Consider the following 23,268-nt stretch of genomic DNA (forward strand, 5'->3'; position numbering starts at 1 on the left):
GTTAGCGATTTACAACCTAAACTAAAATCCCTTTTTAGACTACTTAATGCCATATCTGCTGTATTTTTTGGTAAGATACACTTATACAAAAATAACAACCTTTTTCTCGTATCTAATCGCCCGCAGGCATAATATAACATACTAGTTCGAACGAAAGTTTGATTCAACATTGATGCATACCGACAAATATTTGATATCACAACGTCAAACACAAAACGGAAAACGTACAAAAATAAAAATTTTAAAAGCTATATCGACAGTGGGAAACGAATAAAACAACAAGGGCAATAATAAAACGTTACAAAAGCGTAGTACAACATTGGGCAAGAAAAATATATGTGTAATATTTTTACTAATGTGTAATTTCTTAAATTCGTGTGTGTACTTTTTAAGGCAGTTATGAATTCTTTTTTAGACAGTTATGAATTCTACAAACGTAGGGTAAACCTATGCAATATACATTTAAACTAATATGTAATTTCAAAAAGACTTGAACAGTTGCAAAATGATTGGTGAGATGCAAATGCAATACGTTAAAATCGTTGTGTAATTGACTACGAATGCTTTTTCGTATAGTTAAAGATAGGAAAAAGGGGAAAAAATGAAAAAATGATTGATTTTAAAAATTGTTGAAGAAAATTGCTTGTACAATTAAAGTTTAAATAAATAAATTTCATGTATCGTGCCATTGTTCTACAAATATACCATTCTTAAAATTTTATAAATTTTCGATGGCTGCTCGTATTTTTATACATGTTTATAACCGAGACTTATTATATAAGACTCTTTTCTTGTCAAGCTATTTCGTTGGGTTCTTTTGATTCATCTCTTGTTACGGAATCATATTCCTGATCTGAAGTAATAAGCAATTATATTTATTTTTTATTTTGTAAACTATAAAGTATATTTATTATCAGGAATTTAATCTTTTAAATTTTTCAACTTAACAAGCACTTACTTCTTTGTGGGTTCACGTCCTTTGCGAAAAAGAAGAAAAATTTGCGACGTAGTCTGAACTGGTTCGGGGTATCTATAAAAAAAATTAAAGATGTTATTTTTAAATATTTGGTGGGTAAAAGTAATTTCTAATATCACATTTTAATAAACATTTTGTTTACCTATTTTAAGTACTTTTGTTCGCGGTCCAATCAGGCAGTGATTTTGTAGTATCACCCCGGCCAATATTATAATAATTATAACACAAATTATAATTCCTGCAACATTTTGAGATGATCGGGGCGCTTTAAAAAAGAAAAGCAGCTTTAACATTGACGAGAATTACAATTTTGCAATTTCACAAAGTATTTAAACATCAATTTTAAATTGTTTTTTTGCTTTTAAACTTACTCGGAGAAATTATCGGGGCCTTTATTTCCGTTCCGTTTTCAACAACCAATCTCTCGTTTACCTTCCCTACCAAATGTATTTAAAGCTTATTAACTTCCATAAAGGTATTGACATAATAATGCATAACACTAAATACAAAAAAAAATGGCAAGGGAATGGTAAAAAGGGCTTTAATTGGTCTAAAAGTTTTTTAATTTGTACAAAAGCCACACTGTTCGCCTTTTGGCTTGCGTCTTCAGAACCCTTCCTTCAACATTTTTCGAAATCAATTACATTTCTTTCCTTTATTACTTTAGGGTAATAAAAATAATACCAATTTGTAAATAAAAACTAAGATAACTTACCCTGAAAGTTTACCATCGACTCGGGCGACCGGTTTTTATCCAAAGAGTAAGCAGTAACAGATATTGTATACTCGCTACCTACTTCCAGTCCAATGAACGCGTTGACCATCGTAGCCTGCCCAGTGGTAAAAGGTGTAACTGTAATCCTTTGAAGGCTAGTATACGGATCTCTGCGGTATAGGTTAATATCATATTTCGTCCCCCCTTCCACCAGCTTCCATTTGACGGCTGTGAACTCGCGCATAAACTCAATGGTCTGTATCATTGGCATGTCTAACGCTGTAAAAAGATTTGCTTATTAAAATTGGGAATCACTTGTACGGTTTTCGAAAAATCATAGGAACGCTAAGAACAAGAGAGAGCTAAGGCCGAAACGTACGAAAGAGAATTAGCGAGAACCGTTAAACATAAGAAAGAATCGGCTAGGACTGTAAAACACAAGAAAAGCCTTAGGCAGGCCAGTACAAAACATAAAAAAATTAGAGGATTGTAATGTATAAAAGAGGATTAGGCAGTACCGTATAGTACAAAAGAGAATTAGCTAGGACCGCAATAAATGAGAGTTTTTTCTGAGAAGTAACGTAATGTAAAATGGATTCAAAATTCGTATTTAAGAGTTATTTTCAGACTAAAAGTTTTACCAGCAAGCTGTTTTATATTTTAAATACAATTTATTCACTTAAAACGAATATTAAATTCTTAATCTTGAACCTGAGGTTATACTTGTAGTTGTAGCAGTACTTTGCGTATCGTTATTCAAGGCCCAAATGTTCAGTTGATAACTGGCGCCTTTTAATATCAACTCTTTTGGAATCTGCATACAAAACCATATTACTGCATTTCGAGTCATTCAAGTAAATTTTAAGTCATACAAGTAAAAGGTCATAAAAATAAATATCATATAAGATTGTAGGGCCAGTTTTTAAACGAAATGTATTTATTAAAATTAGGTCGTACTGCAATCTCTGTGATTGGAATCGTATTGTCCAAAACAATATTATCGTTTCTCATTTGTTTTAATTCTACTCTAAACATCGGCCCAGGGCCATTCCATTTCGCATTGTACGACTCTGATTCTTCCACTAAACTTAGCCCGCTTGGTGGCAGTGGCGGATCTTCACATTTTCTATTAAATGTATAACATTTATTTAACCAAATACTAACACTAGAGTCTGGTAAATGTAGCCCCTTATTTAAAATAGAAAAAAAGCATTTACAGCTTCGGATAATATATAAGATATGCTAGCCAACTTACACATTAAGTTAGTATTATGTTTTTATTTTTTTTTACAACTACCTTATTGATATATCATTTGTCGTTGAATTAATACATGACCAGTTTACCCAATCGCAATGCGGGTCTGCCTCACAGGTAGAACAGTTAGTATTTGATGAGCAGTCCGAAACTGGAAGTAGCAATACTTTGGACGATGTAACGATAACTAGCTCCTTGAACATAAAAGTTTTAGAGTTATTCGAGTTAATCTACTATTATTATCTACACAAAAATGATTTTATTAAGTCTTACCTCTTTATTGATGGAAAATGATAGAACCCCTTCTCCGTTCTGTAAATAGAAAAGGTAAAATTAAATTGTATTTTTTATATATATATTTATCCTCGATGTGGGAAGGTCGAATGCGCGACCTAAACATGGAGTAACATCAGTTACTTCGACCCGGTCTCAAGATGCCTTTAGCAATTTGGATATCATATAGATTATATTTGCCCAGCAACTATGCTGCTGATTAATTGTTAGCTCAGCAGGAGTTTATACCGTTTATAGGGTCTTACTAAGAGGCGCTACAGCATGAGAGCAGTGGAAATTCAACCCACGACCTTATGGTGGTGTAGCAAGTGTGTTATATTATTTAAACAAATAGTTTGTTTGTGTTATATTATTTAAACAAATGGTAAGTTTTACCAAGTCGATGTTAGTTTCTTGTAGTACTACTGTAGAAGTTAAGTCATCAGGATCTACTCTTAGCTTTTGCATATACCCACTATCTACAAAACATCAAAAAAATACCATATATACGAGTGAAATACGGGTTATGTTTAAAGTTTATTCTTTAGAAATTTACCTTTTAGCAAGTAGAGTAGAGTATAAGCGGCAAATTTAGTTGAAACAACAAAATCAAAGACTGTGTCGAAAGCCACGTGGACTGGCATGTTCTGGTTTGGAGTAATAGGTTCGCCTATGATTGGAGTCTTGGCTACAAATTTGGCGTAAGCTCCTGAAACATCAGAGGTTGTTTGACCAGGGCTTGGACACTACAACAAATTTAATAAAAGTTAATGTAACGGTAATAAAAATAAAACTCGAAGCAAAAGCAAAATATTAAATGTTTTTTAATCTCATGGTTGTAAAAATTTAACTAAAATATTATTGTAAAGGCTTCTAGTTAAAATATAATTGCAACTGTTTAAATAATATCAACTTAACTAATAATAAAAATATAAATCTACATACTTGGCCAGGCAAAAAGTCGGGTGGTGGCGCTGATGTGAAGGTCGTTGTATATTGTGGCGGTGTTTTATCATCATAATATTTGGTAATGTTGTCAGCAAAGATATCTCCGTTAAAGTATTCGTCAATCGTTGCTAGATCGTATGAGCAAACTGCCGAAGCTGATATTGCCCAAGAACTATGTTTCAAGTACAAAACAATAATCTCAAGCATGTAAAAAGGGTACAGCTAATAAAAAATTACTAGAAGTATAATGTAATTCATTCCTCTTTGTAATGTTAGTTGTTGCAAAAATAATTCACAAATGTGTCAACAAAAAGACATGACTTACCTTGGATACTTAAACAAGGCGTAAATGGTGTTTCCAGATCTGTACGTCGAAACTTAATAAAACACAAGTAAAAAAATTAAAACTCTAATATTGCACTATTCACCAAATAAAATATTAATACTTGTATGAAGGTGTGTATTAAATGCCACAAAATATAAAAATAGGCTTACCCATAATGTCGAAATAAGTGTTCGCAGTGTTCACAGTGTTGGCTGAATTAGGATATGGACACAACAAGCGAGCCTTTACCAATGTCATCCATGTGCTCGAATATTGCACAGAGCCGCCCTGATCGTTCTATAACATTAGGTTAAACATTATATAATTTATAATAAAATTTGCCTACTGTTTTTTTTATATATATCTTTATCCTTGATGTGCTATAGCATGAGAGCAGTGAAAGATGAGACCCACGACCTCATGGTGGTGTAGCAAGTGTTCTTACCTCTACGCAACACTGCCGATCACCACTACACCACGCTGCAAATCGTTACGTTATATATACACTGAACCATTTTGAGATTATTAAAATCATATTTTTATTACCTTACACACTCTGGAAACCATCGCGTTGGTAGACACTTGACCGCTGTCTGCTAAAAACTTGTCGCCTAGAAAAGAAGAGCTGTCTTCTCGAAAAAAGAAATAAACATTTTGTACGTTTGGCGTTGATGGATAGCCAGCCAAAAACTTGACATCTGTAATGTTGTAAACATTAATTTTTAACGTGTTTATTATAATATCACATATCCTACTGTTACAACAACAAAGACACGTACTTATAGTCAAATGATGCGACATGTATTGTGACATTTGTGTAGGAAATAAACTTTCATTTAAAAAAATAAAGCTAAAACTTACTGTTAAACTCGGATTCTGATCTTAACGGATCATTTATAGTTCTTGACGTCGCGCATCTATCCGAGCTTCTACAACTTGCAATATATAGCTGAGGATCTAAAATGTTTCATAGATTATCTAAGTTTATCATAAAACATTACGAAATCCTAAAAACATGGCCAGTTAAAAACGTTAACTAGTACTGCTTTTGTTGCTTTAAGCAATGTAAGTACCTGAATCAGTGTTTGCTATTACTGATGGCCAAACACTGTTCAATTCTGAAGTTAGCCAGTTTCTTGCATTAAGATTTAGATTCGTTCTTGTAGAACTCTGTTAAAGTTTTTAAATTATATTATACGTAAGTAAATAAGCAAATAATTTTGTTATTGATACTAATTTAATCGATACAAAAATTGGTTGTAGCCGACTTACAGTGATGTTGTAGTAGAAACATCCCGGGTTGCCAGAATTTGAACCACATATCAACAACTTGTCTTCGCTAACGGCTTGCAAAACTTGTATTGAGTTGAAACAAATTTCTTGCTAAAATCAAAACGTATACTCTATTTTGCTGTTTACATTTAATATAATAGTATTGTTACTTTTTTTATTTAAAACTAACATTTAAGGACTTGCAAACAGATAGCGTGTCAGATTCCGCAAGGAAGTTCATCTGAAAAAATGGGGGCTGTTTTATTGCAAAGAATAAGCTATATTTTTAAATAATATTAAAAGTAAATTTAGTTAGCCTTTAATTTGCTAATATATGCATGTTTTAATGCTATTGTTGGTACCTTTTTACCCTCATTTTTATCTTGATCAATTTCAAGAAAATAGTCTATTCCCGCAATATATATTTTAGAGTCTCGGTTTAAAGTAATTCCAACATTTTTGATCGTATTGGTGAATTGGTAGGTTGTAATTGGCCACGTTAATCCTATGTATGTTAAATGTTTTTATAATGTATAAGAAGAAGATTGGTTATTGTAGCAATAAAAATAAAATAATAAATTACCCGCAACTTGAAAAATCAAATTATATAAAAGAAAGATCCCAAAATAAGTTGTTTTAAATTCCATTTTTGTTGTAATCTTAAACTCCAATTTACAAATCTAACAGGTCTTTCATCTAAAAATACAAAAAACGCATGTTTTAAATTAATAATTTGCGTCGTTGTTTTTTTAACTTTTTTTTTGGAAACTCTGAAAAAATCAGCTGAATTTTTAATAAACAAAATTAATGAGGACATGAACAACTTCGCTTACGAGCTGCAATAAAAGCAACTCTGTTTTAGATATTTATTAATATATATATTTCAGTATTGCATTAACACAATCAAACGTTAATAACATAGACCAGTATACGAGCTATACACACTTTAACTGTCAGCTCTCAATATTAGATTGTCAGCCTGTCTGTGTTCTAAGGGCATAAGGGTTTATTTTTTTCTTGCTTCGCTGTCTGTCTTTATATTTATAAATATTTTATAGTTTAAATTTAAAAGTATTGCATTTTTAACAGATTTTTTTGTCAGAATAGGCAAAATGAAATGATCGTTTTTAATAGATACATTTTAGATTACGTTAAAATGTAGGTCTAAGTTAATTCAAAATGTAAATATATTAAAAATGTTTAAAGGAAATTTGCTTTTAACAATTTAAAATAAACTTAGATCCTAATATGAGCAAGAAACGAAATTTAATATTTTTAGTGGCAGAAAAGAAATAATGTGAAAATATTAGTTGAACCTAAATTCCTAAATAAGGACTAATTTTCGATCTAGCAAAATACATAAAGATTTGTAGTTTTTGTAAATTGTGTTTTTTTTTGCTTTCAATTTAGGTCTATGTTTTTAGTTTTATATTTTAACTGGCTCTTTTAAGTTTTAACAAAGCACACAACTGGGCTGTGAATAAGATTTTAACATGTCTTCTGGCAATGGTAATGCCCAATATGTTGGACCTTATCGCTTGGACAAAACTTTGGGGAAAGGACAAACCGGTATGTAGATATATTTAAAGATATTAAGCGTTTGTTTTATTTCATATATATAGTGTTTTAAAGTTATAAATGTATTGTGTAGGCTAAGATATAAGAATTTTACGAAATTTAATCAAAGATTTGCTACTTTAGGTTAGACATTTAAATATTTAAGTAATAATTGTAATAGTGTTCCGTATTAATTTTATTTGTAGATTTTAACATTTTTATGTTTATCAGGTTTAGTCAAAATGGGCATTCACTGCGTTTCTGGAAAAAAGGTGGCAATCAAAGTAGTGAACCGCGAAAAACTTAGCGAAAACGTGATTAACAAGGTAAAACAATGTAATATACAACCATTCCGTGACAAAAAATCACGATTTCTTTACTCGGTATTGATTTTTTTTATTGCAAGTCGAGATTTAAGACTTGAGGGTATTGGGAAGTAGCAGTGAACTATATTAAAGCATGCGTGCATAAAACATTGTATTGATTGTGGTTTTGTTGTTTATAGGTTGAGAGAGAGATCGCAATAATGAAGCTTATCGATCATCCTCATATTCTAGGGTTACACGACGTTTACGAAAACAAAAAATATTTGTAAGTCTATAACAAATAAATTTAAAGTGTGATACGTTGTTAAATTAGCATGTCTTTTCTACTAATTATGTCACAAAACCTTTGTAATGTCTATTTTAATGGCCCTGTTTTTTTGTTTTTTTTTTTCATATCACCTTCAGGTGATGGATTTTATATTTTTTATTGGGTAAGGTTGTGATATTGTGACGTGTATGAGCTATCCGTAAACACAGGGCTCAAGGGCAAATAGTGTGGCAATGGTGCGGCTCGAACCCGAAACCTTTCGGCTCGTAATCCGTTGCCATGACCGCTTAACCACACTACCGGACCCTGTTTGTTTGTACTTTAAAAGCTGTATTATTTAGATGTAATAGAGCTAAGTAGGTATATAATTTATATCCAAAAATAAAACTTGCATTTGTAATGCATGGGTGAATTATCGGGGGATAATAGTAATTAAGACCATATTTTGACAAACATAATGCCGACTGTAAGGCGGAATATCAACTAATTTTTATAGTTAGATTTATATTTGTTTTTTAATATACCTTTTTATCATACCAACATAATAACAAATTTATATTCAATTCATGTCATGCGAAGACATTTTATTGTTTGATTTAGTATTATGCATTATTAAATAATTGGACTAATGATAATGCATGAACTACACTTGCTTAAGTATAGTTCAGTTTAATTAGGCTTTGTCACCATTGCAAACAGTGTATTCCTACAATAAGGTAAACAGTTATTACCAGCAGCAGTGTACATTGTGTAATACTGTACTACTAGTGTATTATAAGACCCTTAGTCAAGATGTCTATTTAATAAATAATTGATGGGCCTGGGAAATTTATTAACTGATGGCTCGAATTTTTGTTGTCCATTTATTTAAGCTGTACACAAACTGGAATTAGTGAGAGCAGTGCATAATATAAAAAATTGATGAAACTGTTTGTTAAAAACACCACAATATATATTTTATGCGAGATTGTGCAATTAAAAATATGAAAATTTTTTTTTTTGTTTATTTTTTTTGTGTGTAAAAAATTCAACAAAAATTAAATATTCATTCATAAAAAAATTATTTCTAAAAACGATAAATTCCGTGTTTTATTACCCAACTATTTCCTGTACAACCTAGTAAAGTGCATTATATTGGTTGAAATTACATTCCAATGGTGCTACGTGTACGTGTACTTTATTATTTTCGTGGCCTAAACACTTGTGTTAAGCGAACAGGATTTTGGTGTTGAGCCGCGTTGAACAAGAGTCCGATTTTTTATTGATCGACGTAGCGACGTGACCTACATTGTCCGTCTGTCGCTTTGGCATTAGGCGCAGATCGCATGTCGGAAAATATATTAACTTACCGCGAGCAAGATAGCGACATTTTTTTACGAATTTTTAAAAATGGGATAGTCGAATTTTTTTTTAACGGTATCCATTTAAAAATGCACTTCAAACGCTGTAATGTGCAAAATTACTCAAAATGATCACAAAAAAACCTTTTTTTAACTTTAAACTTATATTTATATGATTTTTTTTAATAATACAGTTTCTTTCACAAAATTTTTGAAAACGGCAATTTTTGTAGTCTGGTTTTAAAATGCGAAAGGCCTAAATGTGCAAAAACACACAAAGTAATTACAAGAAACAGTATTTTTTCCCATTCAAACCTATATATACTTGTTTTTCCAATGGCCTTTATTTATTTTTGGCGTTTAATAATTTCACTTTGTATTTCAGATACTTGATATTGGAGCTTATAGCAGGAGGCGAGTTGTTTGATTATTTAGTGAAGAAAGGCCGACTGACGCCGCGCGAGGCCCGACATTTTTTTCGGCAAATCGTATCGGCCGTCGATTTCTGCCACCACCACAATGTTTGGTAAGTTTAACAAAATTTTCCAAAAATTAAAAAAATATTTACGTAATGTTTTATCAAAAAAAAGGCTTTTAATTAGCTCGTTTAACAATTACGTTGTCATCGTAAAATACATACTGATTTGTTAATTAGGGCACTAGTCATAACTTTTTGTTGTTAAATTCAGCCATAGAACACATTTATTTGTAAAAACAACATAACCTAATGTAAACTTTTCTTAACGTTCCTAAATGTTTATTATGCTATTGTTTACTATTTAAACTATGGTTTAATATGATTCAAAAGAGTATCCTTGGTTCGATCCCCACTGCTCTCGTGCTGTGGCGGTCCTAAGTAAGGCGCTATAAACGGTATAAACTTCGCTAAGCCAGTATTTAATAAGCTTGATTATCGGACAATTATAATCAATAATATCCCAAACTGGCAAAGGCAACTCAAGACTGGGTCAAGGTATCTGATGTTGTTCTATGTTTAGGTCGTAAAGTCGACCTTATATTAAAGATAAATAAATAGAAAAGGGCAGCATTAAAATTTAACAGTAAAAATACATATTTTATTTCCAGCCATCGCGACTTGAAACCCGAAAATTTGCTACTTGACGAAAAAAATAATATAAGGGTGGCTGACTTTGGGATGGCCTCGTTACAACCTGAAGGTTATTTACTTGAAACTAGCTGCGGGTCGCCGCATTATGCATGTCCTGAAGTTATACGAGTAAGTAAAGAGATTTTTTATGTTTCTTGTGTGGTTATGTATATAATGGGTTTGTATGAAAAAAAATAGATTTTGTTAAAGTGTTTTTTCGTATACAAAAAATTAAATTTTGAAATACTTGTATTTAAAACCGGCAGCGTGGTGTAGTGGTCAGAACACCTGGTACACTACATGGGGTCATGGGTTCAATTCCCTCTCATGCTGTAGCGCCCTTGAGTAAGGCGCTATAAACGGTACAAACTCATGCTGAGCCAGCAATAAATCAGCAGCATAATTATCGGGAAATTCTATAATGTGCCAAACTGCCAAATGCTATTAGAGACAGGGTCGGGTTAACTGTTGTTACTCTATGTATATGTCGTGAAGTTGACCTTCCCACATCGAGGATAAAGTTTTTAAAACACAATTTTTTTAATATTTTTAAAACACAATTTTTTTTTTTTAGTTTAACAATTTTTTTTCTAGGGTGAAAAATACGACGGCAGAAAGGCTGACGTTTGGAGTTGTGGTGTTATTCTGTTTGCTTTATTAGTGGTAGGTACACATATATCGATTAATAAAGATAAAATCCAATTTCTAAAACACAATGTCATCAAAATAGCATCAAAATTTAATTTAGATAACGGTTATGTAATATACATAAAAGCACTTCAAATTTTTAATAAAAAATTGATTATTAAAAAAGTGTTTAATTATTGTTTTTAAACGTTTTTTTATTTACCCCTGTTTTTATGTGATTTAGTAAAATGTCAGGATATTATTGAAAGCACTTATTTACTTAGCCACTAAATAACGGCACTCACACTCAGTACATACGTCACACCACTCCAAAACATTTTATTGAACAAAACATTAGCTTTAAAAATTACGCAACTGGTGATAATAGTGTATATATAGATTGTGATGCAATTATATATAATACCACAGTCTGGCTAGTTTAGTAGTGCAGTAAGTATTGCATCACATATGTAGTATAAGCATTACGTCATTATGTTTGTACAAAATGTTGAAATTTTGTTCTGTAATAACGCAACAGTTGTTAATAGGTTTTTAAATGATACTTGTGGCCCGTTATTCAACGCCATGACCGATATACCACACTACTGAGTCCGCACCAATTAAAAATTTCTTTATTTGTTTTTATTTTCGAAGGGTGCGCTCCCCTTCGACGACGACAACTTGCGCCACCTGCTGGAGAAAGTAAAGCGGGGAGTTTACCACATTCCTCATTTCGTTCCGCCCGATGCACAGAACTTGCTGCGTGGGATGATCGAAGTCAGGCCCGATAAAAGACTATCGGTGAGTTAATGACGTTACGTGTCGCGACGTCACGCATGACGTAAGAACTACATACCGCACCTTTTTTGTGAAAATATATTTTTTTTAGCTTTTAAAAAGGTTTTAGCTTTTTGTCAAAACTGTGTCCGCTTGTGACAAAATTGTATCCGTCGTGCCCGAATATGTCAGATTGTAATTTTGTGTCAAAATTGGGTCCGCCTGTGTCTGATTTTTGTGTCCGTAATATGTCTGATTGTGTCGAAATCTTTTCTGTCGTATCTAAATACGTCAGATTAAAAATTTTGTGCCCGAATTATGTCCGCTTGTGTTTAAATTCTGTCTGTCGTGTCTAAACTTGTCAGATTGAAATTCTGTGTCTGAATTAAGTCTACTCGGTGTCTTTAAATTTGGTCTGTCATGCCCAAATATGTCAGATTGCATTTTTTTAACAAAATTACTGCATTTAGCTCCAAGCGGTTCTCAACCACAAATGGATGCAAGTCGGGTTGCCCGAAAACAACGGGGTCATTGTGGGGTCAATAGGGGTCGACGGGGTCAAACCGTCGTCCGCGCCCGTCGAGTGCAACCCCCTGAAGGTGGAAGAGGACGCAGATCCGGATGTTCTCGTCTCCATGAGATCTTTGGGATGCTTCAGGGATCGGGATAAATTGATCGACAACCTCATCTCTGACGAGTAAGTCATTTTTATGACGTCACGTGGCTTGAGTGAAGTCACGTGGCTTGAGTGACGTCACGTGGCTTGAGTGACGTCACGTGGCTTGAGTGACATCACTTGACTTAAACGACGTCACGTGGTTTAAGTGACGTCACGTGGCTTTAGTAACGTCACGTGGCTTTAGTAACGTCACGTGGCTTTAGTGATGTCACGTGGCTTGAGTGACGTCACGTGGTTGGAGTGACGTCACGTGGTTTGAGTGACGTCACTAGAGAATTTTCTGCTAACACGTGTTATTTTTTTTTGACAGGCAAAACACCGAGAAAGTGGTATACTACATGTTGCTGAGAAGGAAGAAAAGACAACCAAGCTTCGACGACGATGCTGACTCCTTACCTTGCAAACATCCAGGTGAAAATAACTTATTTTTTTACTAAAGTGCAAGTTATAATCTATATAACGGGCTTAGCCTTTTATGTTCTAATTTTTAAATTAAATCAGCCATTTTTTTAAATTTTTATAATTTGTTTCTTCTTTAGATGCTCCTAGAAAAAGAGTCGACTCCACCTCTTCCCGATCTTCGCTGTCAAGCTCAAGCGGAGACATCAGTTCGAGGACATCTTCCTCCGGATCGATCGGATCCACGGGAAGTCGAAGAGGAAGACCAAGGAAGCTCTCTGCAGAGGCTCTGTACACGAAAGAGCGCTCCTCCAGCAGCACAAGGAAGACGGGAAATCCCCCGCATCAGAGGTTTGTATTTTTTTAGTCTGTGACACTACGTCTTTGTCACGTTAACGAGTTCTTTTTTGCATGACGTCATTTTTTGTTAAATTTTATAAAAATTACGAGAAGGGCGATTTAGTTTATTTTAATTGCATGTCATCTTGTCGGTTAATATTCAAAGAAGTAAAAAATAAATGTGGTAAGGGTAAGGTCCCAAACGTGGTTAGAAGCAGATCTTTGATGAAAATTGTGTCCTTGGGAGGTTTAGTTTGGGTCTTAAATGTGGGGTTTTGGTGAGAATTCTGATGGAGCTTTGGGGTCAGGCCTCCTATGAGGGTTTGGGGTCAGGTTTCCTATAGGGGTTTGGGGTTAGGTTTTTAATAGGGGCTGGGGTCAAAGGTTTAATAAAGGGTTAAATTCAGGTCTTTAATGGGGGTTTGTGGTAAGGTCTCGAATAGGGAGTTAAGGTCAGGCCTCAAATGGCGGGTTCGGGTTACTTTTTAGATGTAACCCACGTGGTTTTATTCTTATTCACTAAGATTTAAAAAAATTGTAAATTTAGTTTTTTTTGCATGATTGTTTGTTGTTGTTCAGCGATGTGTTCGACTCCGAACCGATAAATCTTTCCCCATTGAACATTACTGTTACGTCACTGTTTGATGACGTCACAAATAGGTAATATGCATGTTCTGTTTTATATTAACATTCGTCTTAATAATAATACTTTTTGTTTTTCGTTTTTTTTTTGAACGAATCAGCATGTAACTATGCAGGTAAAGAAATAGCAAATAAAAAAGGGATCCAAATTATTTTTTAAATTTTACTTCAAATTATTTTTTAGATCGAGAAGTTTGACCGGGGAAAGCAATTCTTACACACTCTCTGGTGGAAGTAGCAACAACAATAGAGTAAGAAAATTTTAAATCAAATATCAAAAACTAGAAACACCAAGTCATATTTTTGTTATTGAAAAAGCGTCACAAAAATCTGGAAAACTTTGTAATTATGTTTTTTTTATAACCCATCATGAGAATAGGTTTTTGTATTTTAATTTAAAAAGGATGTATTTTGTTATATCCCATCATGAGAATAGGTTTTTGTGTTTTTATTTAAAAGGGATGTTATTTTGTTGCATTCCACCATGAAAATAGATTTTTGTATTTTTATTTAAAAAGGATGTGATTTTGTAACGTGTTTAAACTATCAGCAAACGCTGGGCTCAAGGGCGAATAGTGTGGGATTGGCGGGGCTTGAACCCTAAACTATTCGGCTTACAGTCAGATGCTATGCCCGGTATACCACACCACCGTACTAAATTTTTAAATTTTTTTTCGCAGATATCTTATGCAGCTTCGCCACATCATGCGGCCAAAAACAACAGCTCTGCCGGCTCGAATCACGTGTCCACAGTCCGTCAATCATCCGCGCCTAGCGCCACCTCGAGTCCGACTCAGAGCACCGGTGTCAACCACCCGTGGCGCCAAAGACTGAACAGTATTAAGAACAGCTTTTTGGGCTCGCCCCGTTTCCACAGAAGAAAAATGCAAGGTGCAATTTTTTTTTTAAATAATTGTGTTTATAAAAGAATAAAAAAATTATAGAAACTACATTTTCTTTATAAAGTTTTAAAATTTGTTTTTATTTTTATTTTATTAATTTTTAGCTCCGTCTTCCGAAGATGTAAACAACACAACTTCGAACATGTCACCATCCATGGAGTAAGTACTTTTATTAAATTCTCGCGTAGAGTAACTACTTTTTATCTATTTTAATTTGCTCTTGTTAAGTATGTACGCTTTTTTATACTGCTTTAAATTTATAGTAGGCAAATTTGCCTATTATATTTTATCTGCGTCATTTTTCACCTGAGCTTCGGTTCATGACGTCACAACAGCGAAAAAAATAACATATGGAGTGACGTCATATGCAAATTTCTAAATAACCGTTTGACCCCAAGTGACGATTTCCTTATGGTACATTCGGTAACAAGCATTTGAAAATGACGTCATAGTTAACCCATTGTCCTTCGCAGGCTGACGAAGCGCTCGTGGTTTGGCCAGTTCATGAGCGGTTCGTCGTCGTCGAACGTGGGCGGGTCACGTGACCGAGAAGACGCCCCCCTTACACTGATGATGAACGAACGAACGCTGAACAGCGTCAAGGCCGATCTTATGCACACCTTTCTCACAGTAAGTTATGGAATATAATTTTTTTTTGTTCTCTTTTTAGTTCTCCTTTTTTCGTTTTTGGTTCTCTTTTTTTTGTTTTTGGTTCTCTTTTTTTTCGTTTTGGTTCTCTCTGTATTTTCTTTGTTTCTTGGGATTGTGTTTTAAGAAATATTAGACGACTAGTCCGGTAGAACAGTGTACTGGTCATGGCATTGGACTACGAGTCGAAAGGTTTCACGTTCGAGCCGCACCAATGCCACATTTTTCGCCCTTGAGCCAGGCGTTTACGAATAGCTTTAAAACACATCACTACAGCACACCCTTCCCCAGTAAAATCAGAAAAACCTATTACCTAAATGTGATACGGAAAATACATAAAATATTTTTTGTACTTTCAGATAGCTAACTTGACGCACGCCGTCGTGTCGCCGACTCGCTTCAGGTGCGAGTACAGAACCCAGGGGAGTTCCCCCAACTCGGTATTCCAGGGCAAGCTGGTCAAGTTTCAGGTCGACATAATAAAGGTAAAAAAATTCGAAAAAAATTTTTCTTTTAAAATTTGGAAATTCTTAAACTTGCGTAAATTTTTTTCGAACAATATGTACCACGTCACTTGATAGCTCACGTGACCTTTTGAAAAGTGCGCGTGTTTTTGTATGCGTCATTTGACCGCGTTTGTCCTTATAGGAGCTTCGTGAACTGTTTTATGCACGAAATTTTTATTTATTTAATTAAGTTTTTATTAAGAAGTAGATACGTAAACTGTTGTTAAAATTTAAATCAAAAACTATATAATAGAAACTGGTATATTTATATGTGACTTAAATTTTGTCTTTTTTCATAAACCCCCCCCCACAAAAAATTCGCTTTCCCCCTAAAAATTTTTTTTTTATTTTTAGATGTCTTCTGAAGACACTTGCAACGAGCGTTCAAGAAAACAACCAATAGCAAATTATCACGTGACCTTTCTACTAATATCAGGTCAGTTCATTGTTTTAGTGTATTTTTATACCTATTTTTATAAACAGGAAGTACTATATAAATTCAATGGCTTAGATTTTCAGAGCACATTTTAGTCCATTGTGTGTTTGTTGTTTTAAATGTATAACATAAAAATAATGAATTTGCGTTTTCAATAGATATTTATTGTCTATAGAAAAACATTTTTTTTTTTTTAAAAACAGTTTTTTATTATTCTATGTTTATTTTTGTAATTGAAAATGCAGTTAGTCACTTGTTTGTTGTGAATTCTAGGAAGTGGTATTCGGTAATATCACGAATCAATTCGATTTTGACTTTTTTTCTAAATTTAAATGTAATGACTACTGAAAATTCCAACTGAAAAATTTTCATGAAATTTTCCTGAAAATTTTTGTATCCTAAGATAGGCTATCTATGTCTTAAAAAATACCTATAAATACGTTTTATAGAGAACCACTTTTTTATATATAATTTACGTTTTTTTTAAATTACTCAGATTAGAAAAAAATTTTATAATACTTAACTACGAATTTTCTATTATTTACTAATATTACATGCCTATATTTAAAGGCAATTTCTCTTAAAATCCTTTAAAAAAAATTCTGAATCTAAACACAGTTTTTTTAAACAATACTTTGGGTATTTATTACCCCTACAGATCTTAATATAAATGTGAATTGTTGATAAACAATATACGTTGTCATCTGCATACACAGAAATTATTATTAATTATATTATGCATAACTAACAACCTAACCATGATTCATTACAGCCTGTATAAATACGATTCATCAACGTTATGCAGATAAGCAATAAATACGTATACAGCATACAATAACGTATGCAGTACAGTATACTCTGTCTTAATTACTGAAAATAAAACCAAAAAACGACTTACCTTTTCAAAATCTCACGGTCGTCTGTTAACCTTTTTCTTACTTGTCCTTTGTTATATATTAGTTCCCTAGCCTAACTTGAACAGCAGTTTAGAAAACGAATCTGAACGTATTTATAAATAAAAACTTGATATCAGTTAAAAATAACGAATTTTCTTGGCTTTGCCAGTTTTTATATATATTTATTTACGTTGTATTTCAATAGCACTTAATCTACTGAACAAGGCCTAATTAAATAGCGTGTACAAAGGACAGACTAATTACCTGTCCAACTTTCAAGCGTATTAACAACCCTTAACTTTAGATTTTAGTCAACTTAATAAATTAAATGTCTGGTCTAAATGTTATTTCTACACTGGTGAAGCTAATTAAATTTCCTTTCAACCCTATACCTATTCACTTGTATGTTTTTTAATAAAGTTTCTATAGATATTTTGTTACGCTTTGCCGTTTTAATTGTTTTTGTTTTTAAATACAAAAAACCTTTAACACTATTCTACAAACCCATTAACGTTATTCTATATCTTTGCTTTGGTCGTAATATACGATGTAGTTACTCATTACAAAGGCTAATTATATCATTTTAAAATGAACAAACATCTTTCTTTTATTAATTATGCCATTTATTTATAACATGGTGCCATACACGATTCGAAACTACATTGCAACACTGAATTTATATATGTGTAGCCAAAATCAAGCCCGTGATTCTGTCAGCTATTTTTTGCACTACCTCATATCCGTTTAATAATATCAGAAACGACTGGCAGAGCTAGTACACTACCTTTTCGTCTCAATACAACAATATTAGTAACCTTACCGTAAACACTAAGCGATGCTCTTGTACCGGTTAACCTCAGTTAGCAGTTTCTAAAGCTATGTGATAGCAGTTACCCGTTGTGTTTAATAATTAAGGCTTCCTTTGAACCATATTGTATGGATAACTTACGTCAACGCTGTACTAATGCCAATAGGGTTCAGTTAGACCGAATTAGGACATGCATATGAATTTAAACTATGCGAATTTGCGCTACGGCCAATTGCGTTTTAAAGATTAAAGTTTTAGTAAAAGCTGGCTACTAAAACCGTCCTTTGATGTCGGGTTTTGTTTTTAAAGTCGTTCTAAAGGCCTTTTTTATTTGTATATATATTTATCCTCAATGTGGGAAAGTCAAATGCGCGACTTAAACATAGAGTAACATCAGTTACTCCGACCCAGTCTCGAGTTGCCTGTGGCAGTTTGGGATATTTTAGATTATAGTTGCCCGATAATTATGCTGCCTATTTAAAGTAGATGCTATTTAATTTAAAAATTATTAGGTTAATTTATTGGTAATAACTCTACCTAACTTAGACCTTATAGTTAATTTAGCTTCTAAACTGTAATCATCTTCAATTATTCTTCTTTCTTTTTTACTTAATATTACTTTAATTCATCATAAGCAGCTGATTAATATTTGGTAAAATCATCGTCTCGAGACTGATTGCTTTTTAATTAACTTACTTTTAAAACGCTCTTACTAATTTCCTTTTCATTTTCATTTTAATTAATATTTATTCAATTTCTTATTTAAATTTTACAGTAAACATGGTAAAACATCGTTTTTACATGTAATGTACTAGTGAATACATCCCCATTCGTCTTTTAGTTAACCTTCGAGTTTATAACCGGCAGTATTGAATTACCTTGTCAGCACTATATATATTTATTACACTGCGCTTAACGAGCTCTAATGCACTGCTATACTAGTAATACTAGACCAAGTTATACGTACTATAACGCTATGCATTTTACAATCTATTTTCTTAGCTGTAGCCTATAGTTAATAATTTTTTTTTTGTATATTTCTTTATCCTCGATGTGGGAAAGTCGAATGGGCGACTTAAACATAGAAAAAACATCAGTTACTCCGACCCAGTCTCGAGTTGCCTGTGGCAGTTTGGGATATTATAGATTATAATTGCCCGATAATTATGCTATTGATAAAGTGTTGGCTCAGCAGAAGTTCGTTCCGTTTATAGCGCCTTACTCAACGGTGCTACAGCATGAGATCAGTGGGGATTAAACCCGCGACCCCATGTGTGGTGTAGCAGGTGTGCTTATCACTACACCACGCTGCCGGTCTAATATTAAATTAAATAGATTTTTTTTTTTGGCTTTGTCTAAGTAATATAACAACCGACAGCGTGGTGTAGTGGTCAAAACACTTGCTGCACCACATGTGGTCGTAGGTTCAATTCCTTAGTGATCTCATGCTCTAGCGCCCTTGAGTAGGCGTTATAAACGGTATAAACTAAGTTTGAGCCAGCACTTAATCAGCCGCTCATTCAATTATAATCTATGATATCCAAAACTGCCACTGGCAACTCGAGACTGGGACGGGGTAGCTGCTGTTACTCTGTGTTTAGGCCGCGCATTAAACCTTTCCACATCAAGAATATATATATATCAAAAAAATTAAATTGCTACTATTTTATAATAAAAATTTAAACTTATGGCCCTTACAAACTGTATACATTATCAGTATAGCTGTCGCCTACCTAGTTAAGCTGACACTTTAGCATACGCTTAACATTGAGTACTATACTTAAACCCTATTTTGGATACTATTACCCTTGTTCACCTTATAAACCGTAATGTAGTATAGCGTCGTCTAGTCGAATTACAACATTTAAATGCCACAGCTACAATCTGTGTGTGTGTTTTTTTTAAATACATCACTGTTGGCGGATGTTATTCAAATTTACTGAATCACAACAACCGTTTGTTTATTTTAATATATTTAAAATAACGTTCTTTTATATTTAGCGCGTTTGCGTGACGCGATATACATAAAATATTAATTGAAATTATGAGACCATCTGATTTAAAAAAAAACACATTTAAAGAAGGTGTTTTTTCTTATTAGGGATAATGAGTCTTCTATGTACCAAAAATATACAACCATTACTAATATTAAATATATATGTTTTATATATTATTACTTTAAATACAGGTATATACACTTAACCCCGCGTTTGTTTATAAATACATTTCTTATCGGTTTTACAAATGTACTGTAAACATTATTGGGTTTGGTGACCATGCCATAACATACTTAAAATCTTTATGTAAACATTAATACTTTTGGCATGTTTTAAATCATTAAATTGATTTTGTCATTTTTTTCCGTCGCATTACTGTAATATTAATTGTATATCGTATTTATTATTTACTTTTATCAATATACGAAAAACCAAAATAAAAAAAAACGTATAGCGTGTAAATTACATTACGCCATTTTCAAATGTCATTTCGTAATTTTGGTTTGATGTATTTGCGGTCACGACTATTAAATTTTGAGATATAGAAAACCCTTTATTGCCACGTTTTAATGGGAACAAACCCCTAATTTTTTTAAAACAAAATTCCCCCTTTTTTAATTCCTCAAAATAAGAAAAATAAGGGGGGTTTAAGACAACGACGAATCATGAATTTTTTTTTATTTTTTAAATATTGAAAGTTTTTTTTTTTTTTTTGAAGGTCCGAACCGAAGATTTAAACGAGTTTTGGAATTAATTCAAATACAACTTGCTGCACATCCATTTGTTCCACAAAGTAAACCTGCAGGTAAAATCACTACCTCCATATAAAAAAATTTTTTTAAGCCTTTATTGTATGAGTATGTAGATTATCCTTGATGTGGGATGGTCGACTTCTATACCTAAACATAGAGTAACAAAATCATTACCCGACCCAGTCTCAAGTTGTCTTTGGCAATTTAAGATATTATAGTTATATTAGCCCAGTAATTATGCTGTCGATTAAGTATTGGCTTAGCAGGAGTTAATACTCGTTTATAGCGGCTTGCTCAAGGGCGCTACACCATGGAAGCAGTGGAAATCAAACCCTGGACCTCGTGTAGTGAAGTCGTTCTGTCCACTACACCAAGTTGCCAGTTATTTGTATATAAATAAATACTAGTTTTTGTTTAAGGTTTTGAAAACTTTTTCTTAGTTCGTATTAATATTTTATTTATTTTGTCATTAAATGAGGCCGTGGTTTTAATTCCCAGTGATCTCATGCTGTAGCGCCCTTGAGTAAGGCGCTATAAACGGTATGAACTCTTGCTGAGCCAACACTTAATCCTCAGCATAATTATCGGGCAATTATAGTCTTTATAATATCCCAAACTGCCACAGGCAACTCGAGACTGGGTCGGAGTAACTGATGTTACTCTATGTTTAAGTCGCGCATTCGACTTTTCCACATCGAGGATAAAGATATATACAAAAAAAAATAAATCGTGTGTTCTTACAATGCAGGCGACATCAGCGCTTACTCAAGAGAAATCCAGCAGCTGTGTACGTCCGCTGTAAACCTTAATAACAACGATATTCTTTTCCATAAGACCAAGAATAAATGACCAAAGCCACAGTAGAGCCTAACTCAGTAACTTGCCGTATTCGACAAAAATTAACAGAGTCAAACAAAGGTGTCGTAGCGTTTTTAGAATTTTTTTAAATTACTGTGTTTTTTACAAAAAATCATCTTGTCGACTTTATTTTTTTTCGATTGCCATTTTTTTAGCCTGGTGATGAGTGTGCAATAATAAAATGTTGGTCTTTTTGCAATCATTTATTTATCTGTTTTTTTATCACTTCAGTATAGTGTTAAGTACTACATAATAAACTGTATTAATTTTGTTTTTAAAAACTTTTTTTAATTTCTGCTGCTAAATATATATGGTCTTCTAAAAAACCATAGGCAATTTTATTTTATTATTTCATTCAATTTTTACCGTTGCAATACCGATATTTAAATAACCACTGTTGCTAATTAGCTAATATATCTACCTAAACTTAAATTTTTTTATGTAGTTAAACATTAGCTACCAATACATCAAGAAAAAATTAAATTTTTTTAGACATTTTTGATTTATATTTTCTGTACTACGTTTAGGTGTTGTTTATTTTTGGGTAAATTTTTTATTTGCAATTTTTTTAAAGCTGTTTTTGTGTCTCTTCTGACTGTGATACTATATGCGTGGTGGTGAGTACATTCGTTGTTAGGCTGTGACTTTTTTTCTTCAATTTTAATATTTTTTCAGCAACCCCCAAACTACCTAATTATGAGTTATCGTACTTTAAAAATTACTGTGCAATTTTAACCAAACTATATATTTATTAATTCCATAATCATGTTTTAACAAATAATTATTCCATTAAATAAATTTTCCTACCTTTTTATATTTTTCAAAATAAAATTGAAATTTTTTTTAAAGTAAACTGTTACTTTTTAACTTGCTATTGTACTGCATGTTTTATGTTTAACTAGTTTTGTTAAGAAAATAAACGAATATTGCTTTTGCATTATAAAAATTGCCTTTTAAAAAAACGGTTCAAAAAATCAACCAAAATAAGGCAAAAATTTTTAAAATAAGTTAAGATGTATAGGTTTGGAGTATATACATTTTTGTTTTTTATGTATATATCTTTATTCTTGATTAGGAAATGCTCGACCTAAACATAGAGTAACATCATTTACCCCGACCCAGTCTCGAGTTGCTTTTGCCAATTCGGGATATTATATAAAATAATTGGTCGATAATTAAAATGCTGATAAAGTATTGGCTCAGCAGAAGTTCATATCGTTTATATAGTTGAAGACAGCTTTTGTAATAGTTAACAGCTTTTTGTATAGTTAAAATTTACTAAATTTTATAGTAATTTACTAATTTTATTTAAAGAGATGGTTCGGTCGCAGAGTTTCTTTTTTTAATTATGTTGGAATTTTTCCAACTTGCACGAGGATACCATTATTTTAAAAATTGGTCGAGTAGTTTTCGAGATATCGGGATTTGAAGGTAAATATTGTAAATAGGGAAAGTCCCTGTACTCTCGAGCCACGTGATGCACAACGTCATCGTCGTTAGTTCATACGTTGGCAGACATAGGAAAATATTCTTATTCTGCCCCTTCTGAGCCGTTTTTTGTACTTTTTAAAAACAATTTTTTGCAGAAAACAAACTTAGCATGAAAAGCAATATTTAGCCATCTTATTAAGCAAAAACG

The 23,268-nt window shown here is 32.7% G+C and overlaps 2 protein-coding genes across 2 annotated transcripts; one reads left to right on the forward strand and one right to left on the reverse strand.

Moving 5' to 3' along the window:
- Nucleotides 1-151: 151 nt before the first annotated feature.
- Nucleotides 152-17,710, reverse strand: LOC145754583 (semaphorin-3C-like). Its single transcript, XM_082570659.1, has 22 exons — nucleotides 17,217-17,710; nucleotides 6,348-6,460; nucleotides 6,127-6,269; nucleotides 5,955-6,005; nucleotides 5,765-5,875; nucleotides 5,566-5,662; nucleotides 5,354-5,449; nucleotides 5,039-5,190; nucleotides 4,663-4,789; nucleotides 4,493-4,544; nucleotides 4,165-4,339; nucleotides 3,776-3,965; nucleotides 3,616-3,698; nucleotides 3,220-3,258; nucleotides 2,989-3,140; nucleotides 2,649-2,817; nucleotides 2,403-2,505; nucleotides 1,692-1,970; nucleotides 1,348-1,413; nucleotides 1,119-1,241; nucleotides 959-1,030; nucleotides 152-853 (listed from the first exon to the last, which is right to left on the reverse strand). The coding sequence occupies exons 2-22, from the start codon at nucleotides 6,409-6,411 to the stop codon at nucleotides 795-797; spliced, it is 2,403 nt and encodes an 800-aa protein (XP_082426785.1). The 5' UTR covers nucleotides 6,412-6,460; nucleotides 17,217-17,710; the 3' UTR covers nucleotides 152-794.
- LOC145754584 (serine/threonine-protein kinase BRSK2-like) lies at nucleotides 7,231-22,443 on the forward strand. The gene is made up of 19 exons (XM_082570660.1): nucleotides 7,231-7,333; nucleotides 7,553-7,647; nucleotides 7,827-7,912; nucleotides 9,641-9,781; nucleotides 10,342-10,492; nucleotides 10,958-11,026; nucleotides 11,645-11,791; nucleotides 12,238-12,464; nucleotides 12,757-12,857; nucleotides 12,986-13,196; nucleotides 13,764-13,844; nucleotides 14,011-14,077; nucleotides 14,507-14,717; nucleotides 14,833-14,887; nucleotides 15,202-15,358; nucleotides 15,736-15,861; nucleotides 16,237-16,318; nucleotides 20,738-20,824; nucleotides 21,520-22,443. Exons 1-19 carry the CDS (start codon nucleotides 7,258-7,260, stop codon nucleotides 21,618-21,620), a joined length of 2,271 nt encoding a protein of 756 aa, XP_082426786.1. The 5' UTR covers nucleotides 7,231-7,257; the 3' UTR covers nucleotides 21,621-22,443.
- Nucleotides 22,444-23,268: the final 825 nt, after the last annotated feature.

This window comes from Corella eumyota, chromosome 6 (genome assembly GCF_963082875.1).
Source record: "Corella eumyota chromosome 6, kaCorEumy4.1, whole genome shotgun sequence".
NCBI lineage: Eukaryota > Metazoa > Chordata > Ascidiacea > Phlebobranchia > Corellidae > Corella > Corella eumyota.